Below are 26,024 nucleotides of genomic sequence, written 5' to 3'. Positions count from 1 at the left end.
AATATTCACCATAACCCTACAGTGTAAGGACCATTATTCTTCCCATTTTATAGATAAGGAAACTGAGGCACTGAGAAGCTAATTTGCTGAGGTCACACGTTATTAGATAACAGAATCCAGAATCAAATGCAATTCTGATTCCAGAGATGGCTCTCTAATTTACAAGTTTAAAACAAATTAAAATAGGTTCATAGTCCCCCTCATTCTGGGTTCAAAATAGTTCCCTACAAGGATAGAAGGGCACATGACCCTGGGCATACTCACTGGCATGTGTGATATGAGAATGTCACCCATTGTATGAATAGCTGTGGAACAAAGTTCAGAATAGCCGATCCAGAAAGATGTGAGAAGGCTGGGGACGCAGATACTTTGGTTATTGCCCCATCTCTGCATGCACAGAGGTATCTGAACCTAAGCAAGACACTTAACATCTTTTTTAAAAATTCCATTCTTTTTTTAATTTATTTTTTATACAGCAGGTTATTTTTTTCCCATAAATCTATTTATTTATTTTTGGCTGTGTTGGGTTTTCGTTGCTGTGCGTGGGCTTTCTCTAGTTGCAGAGAGCGGGGGCCACTCATTGTTGCAGTGCGCGGGCTTCTCATCGTTGCAGCTTCTCGTTGCAGAGCATGGGCTCTAGGTGCGCATGCTTCTGTACTTGTGGTACACGGGCTCAGTAGTTGTGGCTTGTGGGCTCTAGAGCTCAGGTTCAGTCGTTGTGGCACACAGGCTTAGTTGCTCTGCGGCATGTGGGATCTTCCCGGGCCAGGGCTCAAACCCACATCCCCTGCATTGACAGGCGGATTCTTAACCACTGTGCCACCAGGAAAGCCCTATACAGCAGGTTCTTATTAGTTATCTATTTTATACATATTAGTGTATATATGTCAATCCGAATCTCCCAATTCATCCCACCACCACCACCCCTTCCCCCTTGATGTCCATACGTTTGTTCTCTACATCCGTGTCTCTACTTTTTTTTTTTTTAAATATTTATTTATTTATTTTTGGCAGCATCGGATCTCTGTTGCTGCACGCGGGCTTTCTCTAGCTGTGAGGAGCGGGGGGCTACTCTTCGTTGCAGTGCACAGTCTTCTCACTGCGGTGGCTTCTCTTGTTGCGGAGCATGGGCTCTAGGCATGTGGGCTTCAGTACTTGTGGCACGTGGGCTCAGTAGATGTGGTGCACGGGCTTATGTTGCTCCGCATCGGCAGCAACCTGTGTCCCCTGCATCGGCAGGCGGACTCTTAACCACTGCACCACCAGGGAAGTCCTGTGTCTCTATTTTGGCCTTGCAAACCAGTTCATCTGTACCAGTTTTCTAGGTATGTGTTAATATACGATATTTTTCTCCTTCTGACTTGCTTCACTCCGTACAACAGTCTCTAGGTCCGTCCACGTCTCTACATATGACCCAATTTTGTTCCTTTTTATGGCTAATATTCCATTGTATATATGTACCACATCTTCTTTACCTATTCGTCTGTTGATGGGCATTTAGGTTGCTTTCATGACCTGGTTATTCTAAATAGTGCTGCAATGAACATTGGGGTGCATGTGTCTTTTTGAATTATGGTTTTCTCTGGGTATATGCCCAGTAGTGGGATTGCTGGGTCATATGGTAATTCTAGTTTTAGTTTTTTAAGGAACCTCCATACTGTTCTCCATAGTGGTTGTATCAATTTACATTCCCACCAACAGTGCAAGAGGGTTCCCTTTTCTCCACACCCTCTCCAGCATTTGTTGTTCGTAGATTTTCTGACAATGCCCATTCTAACCAGTGTGAGGTGATACCTCGTTGTAGTTTTTTTTTGTTGTTGTTGTAGTTTTGATTTGCATTTCTCTAATAATTACTGATATTGAGGTTTTCATGTGTCTCTTGGCCATCTGTATGTCTTCTTTGGAGAAATGTCTATTTAGGTCTTCTGCCCATGTTTTGATTGGGTTGTTTGTTTTTTTAATATTGAGCTGCCTGAGCTGTTTATATAATTTGGAGGTTAATCCCTTGTCTGTTGATTCATTTGCAAATATTTTCTCCCATTCTGTGGGTTGTCTTTTCGTCTTGTTTATAGTTTCCTTTGCCGTGCAAAAGCTTTTAAGTTTCATTAGGTGCCATTTATTTTTGTTTTTATTTCCATTACTCTAGGAGGTGGGTCAAAAAAGATCTTGCTGTGATTTGTCGGAGTGTTCTTCCTATGTTTTCCTCTAAAAGTTTTACAGAAGACACTTAACATCTTTCTGCTTCAAGCTTCTGTTCTATAAAATGAGGATAACTCAGCAGGGGCCACGTAACACGAGATTATTGAGGAGACAAGACTGAAAGAGAACATTTGTGGAAGCATTTCTCAATGTTAAAAATGCTATAGCAAAAAAAAAATGCTATAGCATGGGTTGATAAATATTTATTCTAATTTAGGATTTCAAAGGTCTCTCTATATACAGTACAGCAGAAATCCCTTCCAAACCATGCAGTTATTTAACATAAAGAGAAACCTAGAATTACCAACAGGGCATGGCCTATACATGTTATTAGAATGGGCTTTAATTGCAGTGATTTCTAACTCAGCGGGTGCCAGGCAGAGTCTCACGCTGCATTCCTGCATTCTGATGCTTGGGTTAGCAGATGAGGGCTATGGGGTGGCCCTCCTGGGGCCATCATCTTGATGGTGGCCTGGAGTGCTTGTGTGTGTTTGTGCGAGTCTGCGTGTCTCCACAGGAGACTCCAGGCTGCTCTCCTATCATTCCTCCCATGAAATGACACCCTTTGGATCCACAGCACTTTACAGTGTACAAAAAATTTTATTCGGTTTACACAGGACCTTGTCTTATTTAATCCTTCCTCCTACCCAAGAAGCGGGCAACACAAACTGCGTTATGCCCATTTTATGGATGGTAATTTATTCAGGAGAGATTGATTTGCCTAAGATGCCATCAGTGGTAGAGCTGGCTAATCCCAGTGCATGACTTTTCCACTATACCACAGGTATCGAATCATTTAATGAACTATTCACGGAGCACCTAGCGTGTGTCAGCCACTGTGCCAGGACCTACTCATCAGCTTGTTCTCCCGAGAGAAACTTCTTCAAGTCCCCCACCTCCCATCCCCCACCCCATGCAATTAATGATGAGTTTTAAGTGACTGAATTAACAAACTCTCACTATTTAGCACATGGTGCTAGGAACTGAGTGATAGGGCAGTGTGGCTACTCAGAGCTGTGCTCTAGAGCCAGACTGTCCTGAACCCCTCCCACTATGTCAACTCCATTTCCTCATCTATAAAATGGGGATAACAACTGTGCCAGTTCATAGGGTTGTGAGGGTTGACTTAGTGCAGGTAAAGCACTTACTACGGTGCCTACTACGTAACAAGAGCGCAATAACTATTAACTGTCATTATTTCCTTAACATTGTCATAAAAGAAAACAAGGAGACGTTTGAAAAAACAAAAAAAAACCAAAAGAACCTGGCCCCTTTAATCTGTCTCTTATGTCCCAAAGCTTTGCACCTCCACCTCCGCTGCTCTGACCCCATATCCTTAGGGCTGGGTTTCGGTCATAGCCTGCTTGTCTCCTGGCCTCTGTGCTTTCCTTCTCCAATGTCATTCCCTACTTTTTCTCAAATAATTTCCCCCAAATATTCACTTCTCAAGCATTCTGATTGAGCACGTCTTCATGTGCTAGGCACAGTAGTGGTTGCTATAGTGGTTGCTGCGATGAGCTTTCGGGAATGAAGGACTTGCCGCACTAGCTGCTGAGCACTGACTGATGGCAGCAAGTCCTCAGCTGTCACCACTTAGGGGAAACTGCCTCAGCTGAAGGAAACTTCCTCTCCCAATGTCCTCACAGCTCCTTCTGGTGGCAGCCAGCATCCAGAGACTGTTCAACTCAGTGGAATAAGGCCGGACCCACTGCCTCAACTCAGAAGATCCCTGCCAGCTCCAGAATGTGGGGTTGATTGAGGCCTTCACTGGGCTTGCGTCAATACCCAACTTCTCCCTCTGCTCAATCTGGAGCACCTCCTCCCAGTAAACATACCAATCTCCTCTTCAAGCTGCTTCCCAGGAAACCCAACCTGCGACAGGGACAGAAGATGAAAAGATGAGCAAGCCATGGTCTGGCCTTCAAGGATATCAAGGCAAAGTGGGAACTACAACCCTAATAATGGCAAGCAGCTTATAGTGAGGGACACACAAAGTGCACTGAAGCCCACCTGGAGGGGGGCAGGGTTGAGGGGAGTCCATCACTCCAGGTGGACCCTGTGGGATTTCCCAGACTCTGACATCCAGGCTGCACACCCAGGCTGGTGCCGAGCAGTGGTGCGCTGATGTTGACATTGTTTGGTTTGCATCTGTGGGTGAGCCAGGCCCAGGCCTGGGGAGTGGCTCTTAGTAGAATGTTATGTTCTAAATGACGAACTAGACTGGGGCATGACCAGTGAGGGTAAATAGCCCTTTCTCTACTCGGCTAAAATTTGCCTGGAAACCAGTGAGAACTTACCTAAATGTTGTCTACATCCGACGAATCTCAAGATGGCAATTCCACATTGAAATAAACAGTTCTCTGACAGGCACCTTCAAGTGCCTTGTAGACTTGTATGGAGGAACCCATGACCCTTCTGCACCCCTGCACTCTGCCTCCCACAGGGGACCAGTCAGGTTGCCTGAGAAGGTGCTGGTGAGTGTGGTAAGGCCCGCAGAAGCAGGGACAGCAGGATTTCAATGAAGACCCTGCAGACAGGTCTTTTAACCGGGCCAGCTCCTGACTGGCTTTAAGCCTCCAGTAGAAGAAACAGCTTCCCAATGGCTGGGGTTGGACAGGCTCTCCATAGTGTGGAAAGGGTAGCTTCACCCACTGTGTGCCAGATTCCTCCCTTCTCTCTGCCCTGTGTTTTCTGGAGTGGACATGGCTGACACTGCCTTCATTTTCTACCCATCAGGACAACCAACTTCTCCCAACTCCCCACCTCTAATCCCCCAAACTTCACCTTACACACTTACTGTAGGGTCTTTCTCAACTGCTGCAATTCATTCACCCCAACTTTCTAAGGCCTGCAGTAGGCCTGTGTTGTCATATATACAGGCTCTTACATAATGCAATCATAAAATTGGGAGCCAGCTTAGAGGCCATAAGAGCCCTTCTCTAGAGAGCGGTGGGGCTGAACAGTCCTAGAGGCCAGGAACTATCAGAAGGCAGCCTGAACTATTAAGAAAGTTTTTCCTTCTTTTGAGCCCAAACTTGCCTACCTCTGGAGTCATTCAGAAAAAATTCACTACTTTTTCATATGATGGTCCTCCAAATCATAGACTGGTCACAGGAATCCATTTGAGTGCTTCTGTAGGGGCCAAGGAGAAGGTGTTCAAAAAGGCCAACTTGCTGTGGCTACCCCGCTAACATAGGTGACCCCTTCTACTACCAGTAATAGAGTTGGGATTTGATCATAGATTCAACTCCAGTGCTCTTCATACACAAAGCCACCTCCAAAGAAGCAGATTCTGCCACAGAACCTTCAGCAGCACTTCCAGGGACTCTAAAAGAATTGGGAGAACTCAGACAGGGACCACAAGCTGGTAAGGGGTGAAAGTGCTGAGAGTCTGGCAAACAGGCAGGCACAGACCCTACACCAGCTAGCCCCAACTGGCCCATCTGCAAATCTGAGGTTGGAAGAGAGTGATGGGGCCTGTGAGAAGGCTCTCAGATCAGAGGTCCAGATCAGAGAAGAAGGGTGAGCCTGGGCCAGAGACCACTGGAGAAAGCAGTTGGCAAACCATGCTTGAGGCCAGGTTACAGAATCAGTTTACTCTCTCAAGCAGTGGGGCTGAGACGGCAGAACCCAGACCCCTTCAGCTGAGGCTGAGCCCAGGCCAGAGGGAACAGCACCGCAGTGATGTAACATGCCTCCCTTCATCACTAGCTTGGTCCACTGCAAGGCCGACGCCCAGCGGCTTCAATGACATCTCTGCCCAGGGGCAACACTGATACTGCCATGGCCTCCTCCACATGACCGACACAAATGCCACAGGAAAATGCCATATCAGAGAGCCTACACTCCTCAACTGTGGGCAAACAGTGTAGCCCCGCGCCAGGGAGCAGCAGAGGCGAGGCGAGGAAGATGCAGGGAGATTTAATTTACATGTGGCCACTCAGAGCCCAGTCGCAGCTGGGGCAGTGGGGGAGAACCTAAAATCCCAGAGGGCACCCCCATTCCCTTCCTCTTGGAAGACCAGTCCTTAAAGACCCTTAGGTGGGGCTCCCTGGGTTGCGCAAGAGGACGCTCCAATCAAAAGGAGAGATTTAGGAATAAGGCTGTCCCCAAAGTCGGGGTAAGTCCATGGCCGGAGATGGTTGCCTACGTGGTGGCCCAGGGGTCTGAGAGACCAGTCCATGTCCTGGGCACAGTCCTCAGCTTGGTGGCCCTAGAGGAAGCCCTCACGGCGGAACTGTTCCTGGAGAAGAGCTCGGTACTGGTCAAATCCCCCCTCGACCCGGGTGACGCCGCCTCCTTCACACACCCACAGCTCTTGGCACACCAGCCGGATGAAGCGTTCATCGTGGGACACCAGAATCACACCACCCTGAAAGACAGGAGACCAGGGAGCACTCAGGGGGCCCCTAAGGGGTGCTGAGGCCTGGGAAGGAGTGGGCAGTGTGAAGGTACACTCACCCTGAAATTGTTGAGAGCGCGGCCCAGAGCCTCAATGGTCTCCATATCCAGGTGGTTTGTGGGTTCATCCAGAATGTAGAAGTTGGGGCTGGAAGGCAGAACCCAGGAAGGTGGGAAGTTACGGGGGCTGGGAGAAAAGGAACTCTGATACGAAGGCAAGACAATCATTTTCCATTAGGAAAGAGTGGGAAAGGGGAGAGCAAAGCTCTTGAAAAGGACGCCTCACCAGGGCATGGTCATCTGAGCAAAGGCCACCCGGCTCTTCTGGCCCCCAGACAAGCTGGCAACAGGGCGCACGGCCAGTTCTCCAGAGATGCCATACCGGCCCAGCTGGTGACGGTATTCCTCCTCAGGCCGTCCTGGAACAGGCCCCACCCCACCGTGTGGGTTCTCGGCCCAACTCCCTCCCTTCACATTCCCCCCAGCTCCACCCCCAATGCATATGTCCTCACACCCAGCGTCGGGGGGCTGCTCAGCAACCCCAGGTAGGCCTAGCTGTAGGCGTCAGGCCCGGCCCTCCTTCCCCAACTCAAATCCCTGACGCACCGGGGAACTTGCGTGCCAGCAGTTCCACAGCACTGACATTCAGGTCCAGCTGCTCCACGTGGTGCTGGCTGAAATAGCCAATCTTCAGATTCCTGCAGGCAGACGGAAAGGTGGAGAGAGGGCATGGAGGGCAATGGCCATAAAAGAGTGCAGCTACAGCACAGGAGGATTTGGAGCACGGCGATGTGGGCCCTACCTGTGAGCATGTCTGATGCCCCGAACAGGTGCCAGATCCCCCATAAGGAGCTTCAACATGGTAGACTTCCCAGCCCCATTCTCCCCAACCTGTAAGAAGTAACAAGAGAATGTAAAGAGCATCCTTGTGCGGGATACAGAAGTGGAGGAGATGAGAATGGGTCTCAGCTAGTCCCAGGGACTCCAACAACTAAAAAAATATTCTTAAGGAACTATAGAAAAAAATGAAGGAAGATGTAAAAGGGACCAATACCTAAGTACCCACTAAGTGCAAGGGAATTAATTCTCCCAATAACCAAGTGAGTTAGACATTATCTCCATTTTAAGGATGAGGAGACTGCTTAGTAACCAAGCTAGGAAATGGCAGAGTTAGGAATCGAAGTCTGACCCTGAAGCCCATGCTCTCTCCTCTATGTTCCACAGTTTGAGGAAACTCAGAGCTGAGACCAGTAAGACAAAGTACTGCTCTAAGTATTTATAAAATACCACATGCCAGGCTCTCCATCTATGCTGCAGAGCGGCCCTGTGAGGCTGGAGGAGGGGCCAGTACAAGTATAGCAAAGTCCTCCCCCGGGAGGAGGGGCCAAGTATAGCAAAGTCCTCAGCCCAAGCGCTGACTCCTACTCCTGGGGACCTTCTCCCCCATGTGGCCAATCCACACCACATACAGGGGTGGGAGAGTCCAGTCCCAGCTCACGCAACAGCAACCATACCACACAGATGCGGGATTCAAGATCAGCAGAGACGGAGAGACAGCTGAAGATGACATGCTTTGGGTCGTAGTAGAAATCCACCTCATCTAGCTGCAGAATTGGTGGTGAGAATTTCTCAAACCCGTCGGGGAACCTGCAAGGAGTGGGGGTGAGGAGCACGAGGGCAGCCAGAAACAAGAGCTTCCCCACCTGCCCCTCTGGCCCAGCACTCACTTCATCACTACCTCCAACTCCTTGTCCACGGGTTTCAGCTCCGGTCTGAGGAGAGAGGAGACAGACTAGGTTTACAACTTTAAAAAATAAATCTGTTTTTATCACACAAGTAATATACATGCCGGAAAAACAGGATTCTTTTTTTGGTAGTTCTTTTGTCCTCCCTGTTAATATACTGTGACGTATGTTTCAAGGTCACAAAACCCCTACCACCAGCACATCCAGAAATATTGCTTCAAGATTAAACCTCCAATGCTCTCCTGGGTATGTATCCGAAAAAAATGAAAACACTAATTCGAAAAGATACATGCACCCCAATGTTCACAGCAGTATTGTTTACAACTACCAAGATACATAAGCAACCTAAGTGTCTGCACATCCACAGATGAATGAATACACACACACACACACACACACACAATGGAAAACGACTCAGCCACAAAAAAAGAATAAAATTTTGCCATCTGTAACAACATGGATGGACTTGAAGAATATTATGCTAAGTGAAATAAGACAGAGAAGAAAAATACTGTATGATATCACTTATAGGTGGAATCTAAAAAATAAAGCTAGTGAATATAACAAAAAAGAAACAGACTCACAGATACAGAGAACAAACTAGTGGTTACCAGTGGGGAGAGGAAAGGGGTGGAGAGGCAAGATTGGGGTAGAGGATTAAAAGATACAAACTACTATGTATAAAATAAATAAGTTACAAGAATATATTACACAACACAGGGAATACCGCCGATATTTTACAATAACTATAAATGAAATGTAACCTTTAAATATTGTGAATCACTATGCTATACAAGTGAAACTTATATAATACTGCATATCAACTGTACCTCAATTAAAAAAACCTCCGCGGCTTCCCTAGTGGTGCAGTGGTTGAGAATCTGCCTGCCAACGCAGGGGACACGGGTTCGAGCCCTGGTCTGGGAGGATCCCACATGCCGCAGAGCAAGTGAGCCCATGTGCCACAACTACTGAGCCTGCGTGTCTGGAGCCTGTGCTCCGCAACAAGAGAGGCCACGATAGTGAGAGGCCCGTGCACCGCGATGAAGAGTGGCCCCTGCTTGCCCCAACTAGGGAAAGCCCTCGCACAGAAACGAAGACCCAACACAGCCAAAAATAAATTAAATAAATAAAATTTAAAAACAAACAAAAAAACCCTCCAATGCTCAACACCATTAGTCATTAAGGAAATACAAATCAAGATCACAATGAGATATCACTTCACACCCACTAGGATGGCTAAAATTCGAAAGACAGATAATAAGTGTTGGCGAGAAGGCAGAGAAATTGGAACCCTCATACATTGCTGGTAGGAATGTAAAATGGTGCAGCTGCTTTTAAAAACAGTTTGGAGGGCTTCCCTGGTGGCACAGTGGTTAAGAATCTGCCTGCCAATGCAGGCGACACAGGTTTGAGCCCTGGTCCAGGAAGATCCCATATGCTGTGGAGCAACTAAGCCCATGCGCCAACTACTGAGCCTGCGCTCTAGAGCCCGCGAGTCACAACTACTGAGCCCACGTGCCACAACTACTGAGCCCACGTGCCACAACTACTGCAGCCTGTGCACCTAGAGCCCATGCTCTGCAACGAGAAGCCACCGCAATAAGAAGCCTGTGCACCGCAACAAAGAGTAGCCCCCACTCGCCACAACTAGAGAAAGCCCACATGCAGCAACGAAGGCCCAACAGAGCCAAAAATAAATAAATATATAAAATAAAATAAAAACAGTTTGGCAGTTCCTCAAAAATTTAAACATAGAATTACCATGTAACCCAGCAATTCCATTCCTAGGTATGTACCCAAGAGAACAGAAAACACATGTCTACACAAAAGCTTGTACACAAATGTCCATAGCAGCATTATTCATAAGAACCAAAAAGGGGAAATAATCCAAATGTCTACCACCTGATGAGTCAACAAACAAAATGTGGACTATCCATACAACAGAATATTATCTGGTCATAAAGAGGAGTAAAGCACTAATCCATGCTCCGACACAGTGAACCTCGAAAACATTATGTTAAGCGAAAAAAGCCAGACACAAAAGATTACGTGTACAATTCCATTTATACGAAATGTCCAGAATTAGCAAATATATACAGACAGAAAGTAGACTGATAGTTGCCTAGGCCTGGGGGCAAGATTAACTCTCCAAGAGCAGTAACAGAATATCCTGCCTTCCTGCAGGGGAGGAAAGTAAAGTTGGTTTGTAGAAAAGGGGAGATCTAAAATGGGAGGGCAAGGGGTGGCCTACAAAATGAGGGAAGAAAATAAAGAGACATGAGTCAAAGCCTGGTCAGAGACACCGTACTCACAGCTTCTCCAGCATCTTGAGTTTGCTCTGCACTTGAGAGGCTCTGTTGGCGTTGTAGCGAAAGCGGTCAATGAAAACCTGCAGGTGGATGAGTTCAGGTACTGTTCCGCTCCCTCACTCCCCACAACTCCAATACCCACGGGATGGGGCAGGTCCCCAGCGCCGCCTGCTCCCACACCTGGATATGCTGGCGATACTGCTGCTGGGCCTCATATTCACGCTGCTGACTGAGCAGCCGCTCCTGCTTGCTCTTGATGAAGGTCTCAAAGTCTCCCCGGTAACCATCCAGCCGCTGGCTGTGCAGGTGGATGATGTCTGTGGCTATGGCATTCAGGAAGTTGCGGTCGTGGGAGACGACCAGGATTGTGGAGGGCCACGTCTGAGGGGGGGGGGGGGGTCACAGGATGGCAGGCCCAGTTTGGGAAGGCAGTCAGCTCCCAGACCCCAATGGTCTTGGAGGCAGACCTTTCCCAGACTTACTCTGGCATCTGTAGGCACTCACCTGCAGGTAATTCTCCAGCCACAGGATGGCCCTTACATCCAGCATGTTTGTGGGTTCTGGAAAAGTGGAGAAGGACACGTTTGGGATAGAAGGGCTAGAGAACTGGGAACTTGGATGATGGCATGCTTTTGCACCCCAAAGTCAGGGTGCCCCATTTCAAACTCACCATCTAACAGCAGCAGATCTGGCCTGTGGAAAAGAAGAACACAAGGCTTGAGGTTTTAGGCCAGCGACTTGTTGCCACCCCCCAAGAGCCAAGCCCATTCTCCACAGTATCCATACACAGGCCCAGGAGACTCACCTAGCAAACAGAGCCCGGGCGAGGGCCAGTCTCATCCTCCAGCCACCTGAGAACTCCCTAAAGAGAGACAGAGCTGCATCACAAGGGCGAGTGTTCACGAGAACAGGCAGAGGCAGAGCCAACAGTGTTCAGAGCCAAGAATGGTAAGGGCCACTCACCGCGTGGGCTGCTGCTGCATTTTGGGGGTAAAGCCAAGCCCGGCAAGAATGACTGATGCTCTAGGAGTGAAGAAATTAAAGAACCTGGTTGGAACAGGTAACAGAAGGGAAAGATGAAATCTGAAGAAAGGAAGGGAATTTTAAATACCTGGCAGGTGCTTTGTCAGCCTCAATCTCCTCCAACTTGGCATAGATTTCTGCCAGCTGTGCAGCTTCTGAGCCCTCGGCCCTAGGAATGGGGGAATGGCAATCAGCCTGAGTAGGCGCAGTCTACTAGTGTATCCTGCACCCCAGGACAGTTGCAAAGCAGGCCACTGGCTGCCTTGTTGCCGGGACAGGAACAGAGCACAGGAAGGACTTGCTCATGGCGGTGAGGGCAATGGGCACTGTGCCAGGAACAAGGGATTTACAGCCCCACAGCGCCAAGTTCTAAGATCTGCTGCCTACTAGGACGGGCACACGAATTGTGGATTGTGCCAGCACGGCAGGTACTCTGTGAAGCACAGCTGCTGCTGGTCAATCCCTCGCCAGGAGCCCTCACCTGCCAGCAGCAATCTGGGCGCTGAGCTCCCGCTCCCGATGCAGGAGATCTTCTCGCACAGTATCACTCTCCAGCACACTCTGCAGGGCAGGGGTGTCGTCTCCAGCAACCTCCTGCTCCACGTGCAGCAGGGAAATGTGGGCTGGAACCCGCAGGCTCCGGGTTGCCAGCATCTTCAGCAGCGTCGTCTTCCCTAGTCCATTCCGACCCACCAGCCCATAGCGGCGGCCCCATGCCAGGTTCACATCTGCTCCAGCCAGCAATACCCTGCAGAGGTGGTAGGAAGGAGACAAAGGGTACTCTAGAGGTAGTTGCACAGCAAGTTTAACAACAGAAACCTAACTATTTTTAGCCCCATTTCACCTCTCCTAATTCTCCTTTAACTGGAAAAAGAAAAATATCACCCCCACTCCCCCACTGCCACTCCCTCACCTATCGCCAAAAGACACATCAAAGTTCTCAATTCGCACATCGTAGGATTTGTTCTTGCCAGATGATTCCAACCGACTCTCCTTTCTGCTGCCTGCCTGGCTGGCTGATGCCTCTTCCAAAACTCTTTTAAAGGGAGAAACGGATGGCTTTTAGCACTCCCAAGCACCCTTCCATCCCAATAGAGACTGCTCTGCTCTCTTCTCAACCCTTCTCACTAAACTCACAGAGGGCTGCTGGTCTTGAGTGTGTCCTTCTCTGAGCGCTTCTCCTGCTTTGCCTTCAGTCGAGCCTCAGCTTTCTCTAGCTTCTTTGCATTCACTGTCTAAGGGTCCAAACACAACCATTTCATCCTAGGGTGTAGGCTTGGAGACTCAGGAAAAAACAATCAGAAATCCCCCAGAAAGATACTCCAATATTTAGAGACAATCAACTCCCACTCCCCCCGATAGATACAGCCCTCTCCTTTTCTTCCTCCTCCCCCTCCTCACCGAGGACTGTTCCCTCTTTAGCAGGCCTGGAAGTTTGGTGCCACAGTCTGTAAGCGATAAGAAAAGCTGTCACCTTCTCCCTAAGGGAAGGGAAACTAACATTTTGAGTAACTAACACAAACTAAACACAGACACATACATTTAAAGGAAAGCCTTACAAATTCTGGAGATAGGTATCATCCTCCCAACACTTAAAAACAAAACAAAAACTCAAGTCGCAGATTAAGGATACAGAGACTGGGAGCAGACAGGCAACTCTTACAAGATCATGCAGTTGGTTAGTAAGTCGCAAAATTGGGGAGTGAACCCAAGACTGTCCAGCTGCAAGGCCCATATGCTTCCTACCACATCCAAGAGCTTAGAGAACTCTCCAATCCTAATCCCTTTATTAATGGGCTCATCTGCCCTCTGTAAAGACATCAACTAGTTCCTACAACCTTGTTCTGTGGAACAGAGGTACCACAAGAGTCCTGAGCTCCAGGGGGCAGGTGGCTAGGGGGTGGAGGCCAAGAAAAGGACACAGGGCAGCTAGTTCAATCTTCCCTCACTCTCACCGTAGCTCTCTGTTATCTTTGACAACTGGATGGGGGCGTCTAGTAGCACCTGGCTGTTTCCCTGGGTCTGTGGCTCAGTCCTTGAGGGTAGGGATAGAAAGCAAAGAGTTAGAAGTGGAGGAGAAAGCTCTGTGGCCGTCAGACCTTCCTCCCTCACGTCTCCTCTCCTGACCGTCCGCCCTCCCATCTCCCCCACGAATATCCCTGCCCTGGCACGTACAGGCGCAGAGTGTTGTACATGCGCTGGCACACGGCCCTGATGCCCGCGTCATCCTTGCTGTCCCCGGACACCTCTTGCAACAGTTCCCCCACAGCTTCCACCAGGTCATCCACAGACTCGAAGTCCGCACTGCCGCTGCGCAAGACGCCTAGGGCGGGCGTGGCAAGACGAGGAAAATACCAGGTAGGGTGGACATACAAGCAGTTTTAATCCCCGTACCGCGGCCCCAGTCCGGGCTCCAGAACCAACTGGCCCTCGGGACAAGAGGTCACGCAGAGGAGAGGCCTAGCAGCGGTCCCCAGCACTGCCCTCCCTTAGTACTCCCCCCCTGACTACCACTTCGGCATCCCCAGCGCGTTGATTCGGTTCGGCTCACCCGTCACGTAGTCGAAGACCTGTCCGTCAATTTCGGGGAACTCGCTCCGTAGGATTTCAGCGCAAGTCGCCATGTTCCAGTTGGGATCCAGTCCGCGCAGTCGCCGTGAGACCTCGGCCAAGGCCCGCCCCCTGCCCGTCCCCGAAATCTCGCCCTTCCTTCCAAAGCGCATGCGAAACGGTAACGTAAGAAATGCGCAGAGTGCGCAGAACCCGGTGGGCGGGGTGAACGGAGCTGGAGGAACGGTGCGCAAGCGCCGCTCAGAGTCTACGCTGAGCCACACTTTCTGCGCTTGCGTAATCCTTTCCACTAAAAAATTAACCACACGTGCGGTGCTCGCTGCCTTCTGGGAGGTGGAGATCCTGCCGGCGGCGGGGGCGGGGTGCAGAGAACCTCGCGGTTTATCTGGGATCCTCCCAAGGAGGGCGGTTGATAAAGCACTTCGGCCGTGCTAGATTCTGTACGCTCACTTGAGGCGCGTCAGCCGCTGCGCACCTGTCCGGGTCCATTTTGGAGCTCGCCGAGAGCTTTGCTGACTCAACGCTGGTCCCTGAGCTTTTAGAAGACCCTGGCGCCGTTCTGTGCAGCCGCGCGTTTTGTTCCGGTTCTCTGGCCCTACGGGCTGCTTGTCTTGGTCAGGTAGCCAGCCCGCCCGCGACCTGCACTCAGTCCTCTCACACTTGACAGCTCAGCTGACTTCAGCGAATTACGTCCTCCCACCACCCCCGGGGCACTGCCTCACTGACCGCCACGGGGCAAGAAAACCAGATCGACAAGGTCTGTGTAAATGCACTATTTATTCCCTACCTACACCCAAAGCAAAGAGACGTCTTCGTACCCTGATGCTGCTACTGCTTCACATTTAATGTGAATATTCTTCCAACTGGGCTCTAAAATTGTCACCTAAAGTCACAACGTTATCCATCCTTTTGGCATTGTGAGGAATCGATCCTGTTATTTCCATTTTATATGAAAAACAGGGAAAGTAATTCTGACGGGGAAACTACAGAACTATTTGGTTTCTTCAACATTGCAAGAGCTAAGGGAGAACCTGTGATTTTTAAGATTTAAGAAGCATTCACCAATCACAATGGACCTTGTTTGGATCCAGATGTAAATTGTGAAAATTTTTGTAGGACACTTGGATTAAGCACGAACACAGATTGGATGTGATATTAAGGAGATGACAAGTTAAACCACCATGATGCGACATGAGGGTTCATTATATATTTTCTCTTAATAGATGTTTTAGGTTTAAAAAGGTTGAGACCAAGCGAGGGAAAACCAGTGATGGCAAATCTTTATCTGCTCCAACACATCAGCAGATGAAGCACTCCCCTCACGGACTCACCACACAATTCTATGGAGAGGGGGAGGCACAGAGGGAAGAATTTTCTAAGAGGCCTGGGAAGAGTCATTTTTCCTTTTTACAACCCACCCACTGAGGCCTGTGAAGCCTGAGTAACTGCCAGGAGGATGGAATTAAGAGGTCAGTTTCTAAGGAGGGCTGGAAAGACCAAATGTAAACCTTGCTTAATCTCCGCTAATTAGAAAAATACCTGCCTAAAGCTGAGAATGATTTTAAGGAAAGAATCTCTACCCTCAGGGAACCGGGGCCAGGTGGGGCTGCTTGTCCTTGAGGCTATTTTCTCAGAGGAGATGGGAGACCTGGGGCTAACACCTGTCAGGGGCTTAGATGGCCCTGAGGGACGTAACAATTGAGACAAAAGAGAGTTTGGAATAGAAAATTCTACTCCTGGCAGGCCAAGTAAGACAGGGGAGGACAGTCCCACCAGACCCCCTCCCCATGTACCTTCCACTTCAACATTTAGCCAGCAACACCATTCTACAGAGTTTATTAGGTTTATAACTGGACAAAGTTACACATTGTACAAAATGAAGCTCACACTATCCCAAAGCAGAGTAGGAATCGAGGGCTGGGGATCTGTTACTGGCCTTTGGGGGAGCTCCGAGGTGAGGGGCAGCCGACCCTCCCACTCCAGAGAGATGTGGCCACAGGGCAGGGGAGGAGATGGGGCCCACCTGGCTTTGGTCGCAGAACTCAGAGCCTGGCACGGGGCTGGGGCAGGCAGATGGATGGAGGAGCAGGAACCTCAGAAACCACCCTGCCCCAGGGAGCCCAGGGACTGCTCCAACAGTCCCGCTCACAACGTGGTTGGTCCAGACCTAGACGAAGGGGCTGGTGCAAAGGGAAGGCAGCAAAGCAGGAGGGAGACACTGACGTGTGGTGACCAAGGGCACCCAGACTAGTGGAAGAGGGTGGGTGGGGAGGCGGGCTAGCTGCCACTAGGCAGCTAGCAGCGGGTCTCATAAATGCCGCTGCGGCCAATGTAGCGCACCCATTTGATGACGTCGTGGTCGCTGTAGTTCAGCTTCGGTTCAAACACCTTCAAGTAGCGCACCTTGAGACCGGAAGGCGCGAATGGCACCTGGGCAAGGGACAGCTCCAGTTAGGAATGTGACCTTCCTTTCACTGCCGCTCTCCTCCGGGAAGTTCCATAGCCTTGCCCTACCTCATCTCTCTACTACAGGTGTCTGAATGATTGGGACCCTGAAAGAAGCTGAAGGAAGCTGGGGTGGTGAGGGGTCCTCTAAGAGGTTACTAAGGAAGAAAGCATATCCAGGAGTAACTAGCAATCACTTGGGTTTGAAGTCAGGCCCTGCCTGTGATGACCTGAATCAATTCCTTTAATGAGCAGGTAGCAGCAACCAAAGACCTGCCTTAGAACATACTATCCTGCTTAATACTAGGGACTTAAACAATGAGGTGGAAAAATTACACGTCTAATGTGCACAGAGCAGTCAGCCCATTTTCCTGTCTGTAAACTTTGTGTCTTACCTGACATGCAAGCTATTTCAGTTTTCCCTAAGAACTGTTTTATGACAAGCCAAAGGAAGTCAAGGATTTTTGTCGGTGTGAATAGCAATTTCTAGTAGGAGGCCTAAGGCGGGAAGGAATGGGTCTGTGAATGGAAATCACTTCTCTCTGGGCCTGTTTCCTCGTCTGCAAGGTGGTAGGCGCAGAGGTTGATCTGAATGATCTCTAAAGCACACCCTGCCGTGGCTCTAGGCCCCTTCTCTGCCATACCTCAAAGTTCATTGAAATGGGGGGTCGAGCCCATTTCTTCTTGTCGTTGGTGGGCAGAAGCTCAATCTCAGCGCTGATCTGCGATTCCTTCATGCCTGCCATGCGCTTGATCCTGGGAACACAGGGGCCCTGGTAGCCTGGAGGAGCTTCAAGGGGGGTTGCCCCTTTGGGGAGGTTGCGGGGTGGCAGGGAAGAGAACCCAGGAGCTTGTGGGAGGTGCTAGGGCAAGGAAATGTGGTGAGGACTCTGATAACCTCTTGCTATGAAACCTTGGGTCTGTTATTCCTTTAGCACTGTGGGCTGCACGCAGTTTCTACTTAGATACATGGCCATGCTATCCCTTGCTCTCTACTTCACAGAGGTATTGCAAGGGCAAATAGGGAAATGTTGAAGAATCTTGATAAATGCATGCATGCATACATGCACCCCAGTGCAGGCATGTGCACACTTACACAGAGGTATAAGGGGTGAGAACACAGCAAAGGCTCCTAGAGAAGCAGTCACCCCCGTTCCCCCCCCACACTCACTCACTCACTCACTCACAGGACGAAAGGTGAAACTTAACAAGAGGGTACACCAAGGCATCTTGAGCCCTGCTGTGGCCTCATGAAGGAAAGACTCACTTCCACACGATGGCGTTCTCGCTGGCCTTGTACTTGGCCTTCCCCTTCATGCAGATCACCTGCACCCCACTGGTGTTCAGTGGGGTTGGGATCCTCACCTAGAAGTGACACACCTGTCAGGGAGCTCTGTCAACCCCTGACATCAGCTCCCTTTATTCCTGGAGACAAGTGCTTCCTCCTCCCCAAGTCCCTTATCCTCACCTCAATCTTCTGAGCCAGTAGTGAGGGCTTGAAGTTGGACTTAATGACCACCTTGACCTCCAGCTTGGTGCGTCCCACTTCCCGAACTAGCGGGATCACTCGGAAAGGAAGGATGATGTCCTTGGTCGTGCGATACCTTTAGGGGTGTGAGACCTTCAGGCTGGCACAGCAGAGCCTGTTCTCCTCCCTCTCCCTCCATCTCTGCCAACAGCAACCCCTGCTCCTCACACCCCAATGGCACCTCATGAGCTCAAATTCTCCGTCTGGTGGGATGAAGCTGATGCTGCGCTCCGAGTCAAACTTGCTGAGTCGCACACACTGGTGGAAGGTACAGTCGTCAATGGCAATTGATTGCTTCCCGCTGCAAGCAGGGACAGAAGGTCTCCTCATTGGTACAAGAGACTAGCACGAGAGAGTCGGGCTGGGAGATCAGCCCACCCCCAAAGGCTGCCAGAGCCTGGACAGGCGTGCACTATAATCTATGGAAAGCTGTCAGAATGCAGCTTTCTGACTTGCGGGTCCCTGTCCCAGAGTTATGGATGAGTGGGAGCTTTGCAAACTCATCATCTTTTGAGAGCTCTGCTGCTTGGAACCCAAAAGTTTCAGGCACACTGGGCAGGGGCCATCAGTATGTACAGAAGAATCTTGGTCCTTGGGATCAAACAAAAGGGCTTACTCCGAGTAGGATGAGGACAATCCCCTCATCTCTCTTAACACAGATACCAAGAGCAACCAAGCCAAGCACACCCTTAGGAAAAGGGAGTTTGCATTACTACAAAAATGAAATCCAGAAGGAACCTGTGATTCACCAGGTTCTGCTCAGCCCTCCAAGGTCCACCCTCTCCCACCAGCTCCCCTGCCTCAGGCACCTCTTGCTTGTTTCATCAGCTGTGCCTTTGCCCTGCTTCTCAATGACAATCTTGTCATTCATCCCAAACTTGCACTCGGGCATGCCACTCAGGTAGCTCTTCATCACCACCCGGCCTGACACATGGGCGCTCAGCACCTGCCCTGGTGATGGACAGATAAACAGGAGCAGCTGAGTCAGGACCAATATCCTGCCCTGGCCCCCATCCCGCTTCATCACCAGAGGGCCCTCACCCTGTGGGGACATGAGGAGGTTCACACTCTCCAGCACATCCAGGAAGAGCTCGTTCCGGCGATACTTGATGCCCTCCCGCCGCCAGCCAATCTGCCCGGTCACCTGGCTGGTGATCTGAGACTGCTCTTCTTTTGTCTACATGGGGAATAGAGACAAACAGCAAGGCCTCACTCCTCTCCCCCTTCAATCCACTTGTCTCCATCCCCACTCCACCCTCATCCCCTCTCCCTTCTAGTCCCCACCCTGTGACCCATCTTCCCCCATGGGGCAGCGCCTGGAGAAAACTGAGCAAAGCTGCAAGGGTGGAAGCTGAGGGAAGAGCTTACCTGATGCTGGAGAACACAGGGCCAACATGGTGCCCACAGGAAGCAGCAGAGGAGCGCAGATGGGAAGAGGCAGGCAGAAAAGAAGGAGAAGGCTATGAGGCCTGGATCCTAGAAGAGGGCCCAAGCTTTCTCCTCCTGAGGAATACCAAGCCTCCAGAGCAGTCCACACCCACCCTTCCCACAGTGTAGAAGGAAACTGCTTGAGCTGTATCCCCAGTAACAGAGATGCTGAGTTGGCAAGCTCCAGGGGTGGGAGAGGGCTACACAGAGCAAAAGAGGCCTGCGGTCATGGCAGGAGGCTCAGGCCAGCACTTCCTGTCTGGGGCAGGCTCATGAGTCAGCTCAGACAACGCTTGGGGGCCAGCGGGGATGAAGGGAGGTTGGGCTCCACCCTGACTACAGCCTATACAATTTGAATACCTGGCTCTTGATGCCCTGCTGGGTGATGAAGGTTTTCAGCGCGCCTGTCTCTGAGTTCTGTGGGTAGCCAAAATCTAGGATCTCTGCAAAAGGAAGGGAGCCATCAGCTCCTAGAAAAAGCGGAAGGCTCCTTTGATCCAGTCCCTCCCCTGGCCTGGATATATCTGGCCAGCGTGGCTCCAGAAGACATTTAGGCACCATCTGCAGCAAAGTTTTAGCATTTACTCTAGGATTTGTGCTTTATAACAATGAAAACATCACTTTTTTTTCAAATAGAAAAAATCAGCAGAAGAGCTGCATGGCCAGTGAGTGAGAGGTCAAGAAGCCCTTAGCCCTGAAAAGACAGAGATGTTGGGAAGATGAAAGGACTCTGTTCACTTAAATCATACCCTACAGAGGAAGAGAGGTAACGACGTGCCTGGAGGGGCCTATATCATCTCACCCTTGTCTAGGCTCTGAGGCAGCTGTTGCGATGGAAAGCTGGGAGGAGAGTCAGTGTGGTAAGGCCCAAACCACAAAGATAAGAGGATGAAATGTGCTTAACTGAACTGCAGGAGGACCAGCCACCAAAAGACCTTTTGGTCTTCCCCTACCTCCATTCGCTAGCCTATTTTTGTATTCACTTCAGATCAGCCTTTAGTTCTGGATTTGGACTGTCCTCCTCAGAGCTCAAAATACCAGATAGTCAGGAAAGGAAGTTCAGAGGGCACTGGAGCCTCAGACCTGCTCCCACCTCCAGGCCAGGCCCCAGCAGGTGCATCCCCACCCTAGACCCACTGCCCTGCCAGCCTCACCATCCAGCAGCTCATATATGAGCACAAAATTGTTCTTGATGTTCTCTTCGCTGATCTTGCCAAAGTAGGCAGCCATTACGTCACACATCTTATAGAGGAATTCGAAGACCATGGCAGCATTGACATTCTGCTTGGTGACAGCTGCCAGCCAGATGTTGGACCGCTTAACATGGAAGAAACTGGTGCGAGCAATGTTGGTGACGGGGCTGCGCACCTGCTGCCGGGCATGGATAACATTGACCCGAAAGGCGTCCACTGCGTTCCTCCTGAGAGAAAAGGGTGCAGAGGCTGCTCAGTACATGGGCAAACCTCACTCTGCAGGGATCAACCACAGCTAACAAACAGCCACCCCGCTCTCTGCTGAAGTCTGACACGCACTCTAAAGCCAATGCCTAAACCGATGGGGTGGTTCCCTAGGGCTCCTCCCAGTTAGGGCACGGGGGCGGGGGGCAGCGGGGAGGGCCAGTGCTAGGCTGATATCTGAAGGCCACGAGAGGCAGGGAAGTCAAGTGGCAATGACAGGACGGCAGATATAACCACAATAAAGTGAGGTCCATCAGGTTTAGAGAAGTACGTTCCTGACTTCCAGGCCTGGCCCCAGTTTTCCTGCTGCCACCTCTACAGCTTCTCAGTAAGCTCCAGGCCCAGATGAGAAAGAGACGCTGCTGCTTCTCTAGTCTTTCCACTAGTGATCCCACCAGTGGGGAAGGCTGGCTCCTCCAGAAGTTAGACAAAGCCAGCGTGACTTCAGGGAAGGCTCTAATCTACTGAGGGAAAAGCCGAGGGGCCATGGAGCTGGGCCACCCCATTCTTGTCCAGGATCCAATTCCAGGGCAAGTTCAGGGATGAAAAAAGATGAACAAAACAACGATGTGGGGACCGGGGTGGGGGGGGGCAGGATCCCCCACCCACCTGTGCCTGGGCAGCAGCTTAACAGGCCGCTTACCTATTGCTATGGCAGCCAATGAGATGGGATGAGAGAAATGATGCCAGCAAGAAGAGGGGAGTGACAGCAACGAGAGAGAGGATTAGACACCAACACACTGGGGTGGGCAGCACACACCGTGAGGTGGAAGCAGACGGGCAACAGGCAAGGGGTGGAGAGCACAGCAAGGCATGCAAGATGGTGTATGCCCTGGCCTTGGCTTAACCAGGCCCATCCAGGGTGCGAGTGGGGTGTGGGTGGGTATATGCAAGCCAGGCACTGCCACAACCCTAGCCCATGCCCCACCACCAGCCAACGGACAAACAGCCACAAAGACCAGGCTAGCCCATTAGCCAAGAAACCGGGAGCCACTGCAGCAGGCCCATCTCTGACTGTCTATTCTAAGCAATTCCAGGAAGAAAAACAGGGCAGCATGAACCAAAGGAGCCTAATCTCGTTAGAGCCGCTGAGGCTGGGGTAAGTCCCCTCTGTCAGGGAACAGCAGTGGCATTCAGGGTGGGGCAGAACGAGAAGTGAGGCTGTGCCTCCTTATAGAGGTCTGAGGCACACAGGACAAGGAGCTGTTCCCAGGCTACTCTGATAGGCCAGAAAGGCAGCACAGCCTCCCTGCTCATCCCTCAGTGACCCGGAGAGTGTCTCAGGCTTGCTCACCACCTCTCCTCCAGGAATGGCCCAGAGGAACTGAAAACAGCTGAGTCAGCAGCCTGACTCCTGAGAAAGGGAGAGGCTTTCAAGAGTCCAGTGACGACTCTCACCATGAGAAGGGCTTGTGAGAGCAAGACTTAGGTGGATTAGTACCACCAGCCTGACCACTGACTCCACCCGCTGGAGACAGATCTCCCTTCTCCTCAAAGGAGGGATCAATCTGCCCGGCCAAAAGCACTCAGCTCCAGCAACCAGGTCTGTCACTGCAGCAAACAGGAGGCAGGAAGGGCAGGGGTTCCTAAGACTGTGGGGGGCCTGCCTTTTCACAGGTCCCACCAAGCAGCCAACAACTGGCTGCCTGGCCAACACCACCAGACCTAATGGGAACCAGGCTGTATTAGCTGAGCTTCCAGGATGAAGCAAGGGGTGGGGGCGATCCCAATCAAGCCTCTGGGAGAAAGAGACCTGGTCCTGCATGCTGGGGAGGTGGGTGGGGGTGGGGGCACAGCTGGCTCAGCCAGGGGACTCACCCGATATCATCTCGGTAGACTCGGGAGATGAGCACCTCCCCCTTGTGATTATAGATGAATAAGCCTCCAATCATGGCGGCAGCTCAGTCTCCGCGGCCCATCGCTCTGAGAACAGACCTAGGAAGTGGGGGTCAGGGTAAGGGAAGGTCTCAGAACCCCTGCCAATGTCCCCTGTGGGGCTGTATAGGTCACTGGCTGGGCTTTTTTTCTGACTTGATCCTCCAGCAAGTGACCCTGCAGCCCTCCCAGGCATGCCCCTCCCCTTAGCCAGGCTCCAGTTCCTGTTTATCCCATACTGGAAGGGAGAAAAGGGAGAGGGACTGAGGCCCAGGATTCTAAGGCCATTTTGACCCCCCGCCCCTTTTCTGGGGCTAAGCCCAGAGTAGCCCCTCCCCCATCTCACAGTGCTGAGCTCAGCAAGGCCCCTTCCTGTGCAGACTCTCACTCAGGCTCTAGCTGGTGAGTCATGGTGAAGGCCTGCCTGTGGCTGCAGGAATGGTGGTAGGAATTACTCCAGTTGGTTCAGGCCTGGGGCCCCCAGGCAAAGCTTTAGGAGCACCCAGTCCCTCAGGCTCCACTACCCTTCTGAGAAGGCACCAGGGCCCGAACCTCCAGCTCTCTAATTCACAGAAGTCTAAACATTCCAGGAAAGGGTGTGCAGGGTGTGGGGAGGAAGAGAGAAGGAAGGTCTTAGGCCCTGACATGGACCCAGGCAGTCAGATAAACAGGCAAAAGAGCAGAGTAGAAAAGGCCCCAGCTCTGACAGACTACACTTCAGTGACCCAAGCTGCTTATTAGTTATTTTTGACCACCTCTCTTTTAAAAAGAGAGGCTCCCTCTCAGCTCCCAAGTGCAATGAAAATACAGGGGTGTGGGGGAATGGGGTGGGTGCAGGTTCATAAAAATCAAGAGATCCTTCCAGCTGAAATTCTGTGATTCCAGACCCACAGCATAATTCGCTTCTGACCCGAGTGCCTATAAACGAGGGGCAGAATCCCTGAATTATCCAAATTATTTGGGTCAAACTAATTTAGACTGCAGTGAGAAAAAGGGTTAATTTAGTTCTAGATTTCCTGGATTAGCCCTGGTGTTACTTTCACAGGGGGCAGTTTAGCAGACTTTTCTAAACTGGAAAATAAAGCCTATTACTGTGGCAGTCAAGGTCTCCCAGACTGCGTGAGAAGTCTCTCAAGGTGGTGAACACATCCCATTTCTCAGTCCCAAGGAAACTGGGAGAGGAAGCGCAAAATGGAGGTAGAGCCCTGGGCAAAGAACCAAGTTCACAGGTATCAAATGGTAGGGAGCTCAGGGCATCAGAGAAGCAGAGGTGGGGCCCAGGAAAGGAATGGCATATTTAGTTAGGGGACAGACTGGCAGCAACAGCCAGGAAGTATACTCAGGTGAGCCCACAGCGGCAACAGGTATGGTGGGGGCACCTGGAGAAGAGAGTTTCCAGTATGTCAAAAGTCAAGGCTTTAAAGAGGAAAAAACGGCAGGGAGAGACTAGTAGTGGTGAATAAGGGAAAGCTGGGTAGACGTAGCTTGCTGTGGCTGTGGCGTGCAGGTGTAGAAGCAGGCGGGGGTGGTGGGCTTTTCGCCCTGGGGAGGAGGACGTCGCGGGTAAAGATGGTTCCAGGGAGTGCGGGGGCTGTCACTCAACTGCGAGGAGGGGTGCCGCAGGGTGGGAAGCTTGTCCTTGCGCCGAGAGGAGGAGGCGCCGCGGGGTAGGGGGTTGTCACGATCCTAGGGAGGGGGCCGTCGCGGGGCATCCCTGCTCTGGGAGGATTCCAGTAGGGTCCCCTTCTCACGGGAAGCTCCGGGCGGGTCAGGTGGAGGGCGCCGCTCAGCGCCCGTCCTGCAACCGCGCCCGGGGCGCCCCCGCCCCGCCGTCAGCTCCCTCCCGGATCTGAAGACTGAGGCCACTCCCGGGTGTGGACTGCTTTCCGCGTAGCGCAGTGCAGGGAAGAGCAAAGCTGGGCAGCCAGGCAGGCGTCTTCCTTCACCCCGTACGGCCAGATCCCTAACTCACCTGGTGTCCGCAGGCCCCTGCTCAGCCAGCCTGGCCACTCTCCGGATCCCAAGATGTCCGCCCGCCCCCTGCTCGCCTGCCCGCTGCCTCGGCTTTCACTGCAGTGCCGCGGCACCGCCCCGGCCTCTGCTGCGCGTGCGCATCCGCCGAGGCCGCAGACTACAAATCCCGTCAGGCCTCTCGGCCTTCTCGCTGACAATTATAAGCCCCTTAAGTTTGGCAAAACTACAACTACCGCGGCCTTTGAGAACCTTCGAAGGATGGGGTAGGCGTGCCTTGGGGGAGGGGTAGGAGTGGCCTTATTCAGCCCTACCCGAAATACACAATCCAGAATACGCTGCTACACTCCTCACTTCATTTTCCCCATTGAGCATCCTGGGAATTGTAGTCTCTGCAATCCCTCCTGTTCCTATTTCTGTGTTTCCGAGAGCCTCAGAGGATTAGTGCTGGTTGTTGAGGCCCGGCTGTTAAGCCTTGAATTGCTGTAGGCCTTTTCAGTCTCCAGAGTCCGAGGACTGGTTGTCCTCACTTTACACACACGCGCCGCGCGCGCACACACACACACACACGACTTGGCAGTAGAAGAGTTTGTACTGAGTTTACTGCTTTATAACACCACCTCTGATTTTCCCAAGCTTTTTTGCATGATATATTTGTTCTAGACATGAGCCTTTTCCCAGGGATCAAGACCCAAGGTAGGGGGCAGGGTGTGAGGCGGCAAATATTTGGAATTAACTAGCTAAAGCTTTTCAAAAATATGTCTGTTCTACCTCAGCTACACCTATGTGACTGTGAGCTCCTCAAGGCCAGGAGGACCTGTGCGCCTTCTAGCGACAGGCATATATATATTGCTTAAAAAACCGTTGGCAAGTTGAATTTAATTTGACATGGGATTTGAAATCCGTTCTCTGATGGACAGTTAATCTTCACATCCAAGCTGAGAAGAGACAGAGCCAATCCTGGCACATGAAAGGCCTTCCTGGCTCTTGCAGGACCTGAAGAACATCTGTTGGCTCTTCTCTTTCTGTAGGAAAAGATACCCTGCTGCCTTCCCTAGGCAGGGCTGAG

The 26,024-nt window shown here is 51.2% G+C and overlaps 2 protein-coding genes across 8 annotated transcripts; both read right to left on the bottom strand.

The window, feature by feature from the left end:
- Positions 1-6,104: 6,104 nt before the first annotated feature.
- Positions 6,105-14,436, bottom strand: ABCF3 (ATP binding cassette subfamily F member 3). 3 transcript variants are annotated; one of them, XM_032631039.1, is made up of 21 exons: positions 14,232-14,436; positions 13,856-14,003; positions 13,636-13,715; positions 13,082-13,161; positions 12,818-12,915; positions 12,594-12,716; positions 12,162-12,428; positions 11,769-11,849; positions 11,621-11,680; positions 11,463-11,519; positions 11,328-11,350; positions 11,162-11,217; positions 10,838-11,038; positions 10,661-10,737; positions 8,328-8,372; positions 8,115-8,247; positions 7,403-7,491; positions 7,207-7,298; positions 6,887-7,019; positions 6,661-6,748; positions 6,105-6,571 (listed from the first exon to the last, which is right to left on the bottom strand). In XM_032631039.1, the coding sequence occupies exons 7-21, from the start codon at positions 12,332-12,334 to the stop codon at positions 6,413-6,415; spliced, it is 1,467 nt and encodes a 488-aa protein (XP_032486930.1). In that variant the 5' UTR covers positions 12,335-12,428; positions 12,594-12,716; positions 12,818-12,915; positions 13,082-13,161; positions 13,636-13,715; positions 13,856-14,003; positions 14,232-14,436; the 3' UTR covers positions 6,105-6,412. The 3 variants fall into 3 exon arrangements, with proteins under 3 accessions (XP_032486930.1, XP_032486929.1, XP_032486931.1); XM_032631038.1 differs by having other exon boundaries at positions 13,082-13,128; positions 14,232-14,431; XM_032631040.1 differs by lacking the exons at positions 12,594-12,716; positions 12,818-12,915; positions 13,082-13,161; positions 13,856-14,003; positions 14,232-14,436 and having other exon boundaries at positions 13,636-13,653.
- Positions 14,437-16,070: 1,634 nt separating this feature from the next.
- On the bottom strand, positions 16,071-25,119 carry AP2M1 (adaptor related protein complex 2 subunit mu 1). Of its 5 annotated transcripts, XM_032629574.1 has the most exons (12): positions 24,957-25,119; positions 22,928-23,044; positions 20,807-21,072; positions 20,013-20,095; positions 19,593-19,598; positions 19,266-19,401; positions 19,034-19,175; positions 18,406-18,525; positions 18,165-18,300; positions 17,964-18,061; positions 17,341-17,452; positions 16,071-16,681 (listed from the first exon to the last, which is right to left on the bottom strand). In XM_032629574.1, exons 2-12 carry the CDS (start codon positions 22,999-23,001, stop codon positions 16,547-16,549), a joined length of 1,308 nt encoding a protein of 435 aa, XP_032485465.1. In that variant the 5' UTR covers positions 23,002-23,044; positions 24,957-25,119; the 3' UTR covers positions 16,071-16,546. The 5 variants fall into 5 exon arrangements, with proteins under 5 accessions (XP_032485465.1, XP_032485463.1, XP_032485466.1 ...); XM_032629572.1 differs by having other exon boundaries at positions 19,034-19,401; positions 24,957-25,108; XM_032629575.1 differs by lacking the exon at positions 19,593-19,598 and having other exon boundaries at positions 24,957-25,107.
- Between the last annotated feature and the right edge of the window lie 905 nt (positions 25,120-26,024).

Source organism: Phocoena sinus, chromosome 4 (genome assembly GCF_008692025.1).
Source record: "Phocoena sinus isolate mPhoSin1 chromosome 4, mPhoSin1.pri, whole genome shotgun sequence".
In the NCBI taxonomy this organism is placed as follows: Eukaryota; Metazoa; Chordata; class Mammalia; order Artiodactyla; family Phocoenidae; genus Phocoena; species Phocoena sinus.
The sequence above is the reverse complement of the archived record's forward strand: the minus strand, read 5'-3'. Positions and strand labels throughout refer to the sequence as shown.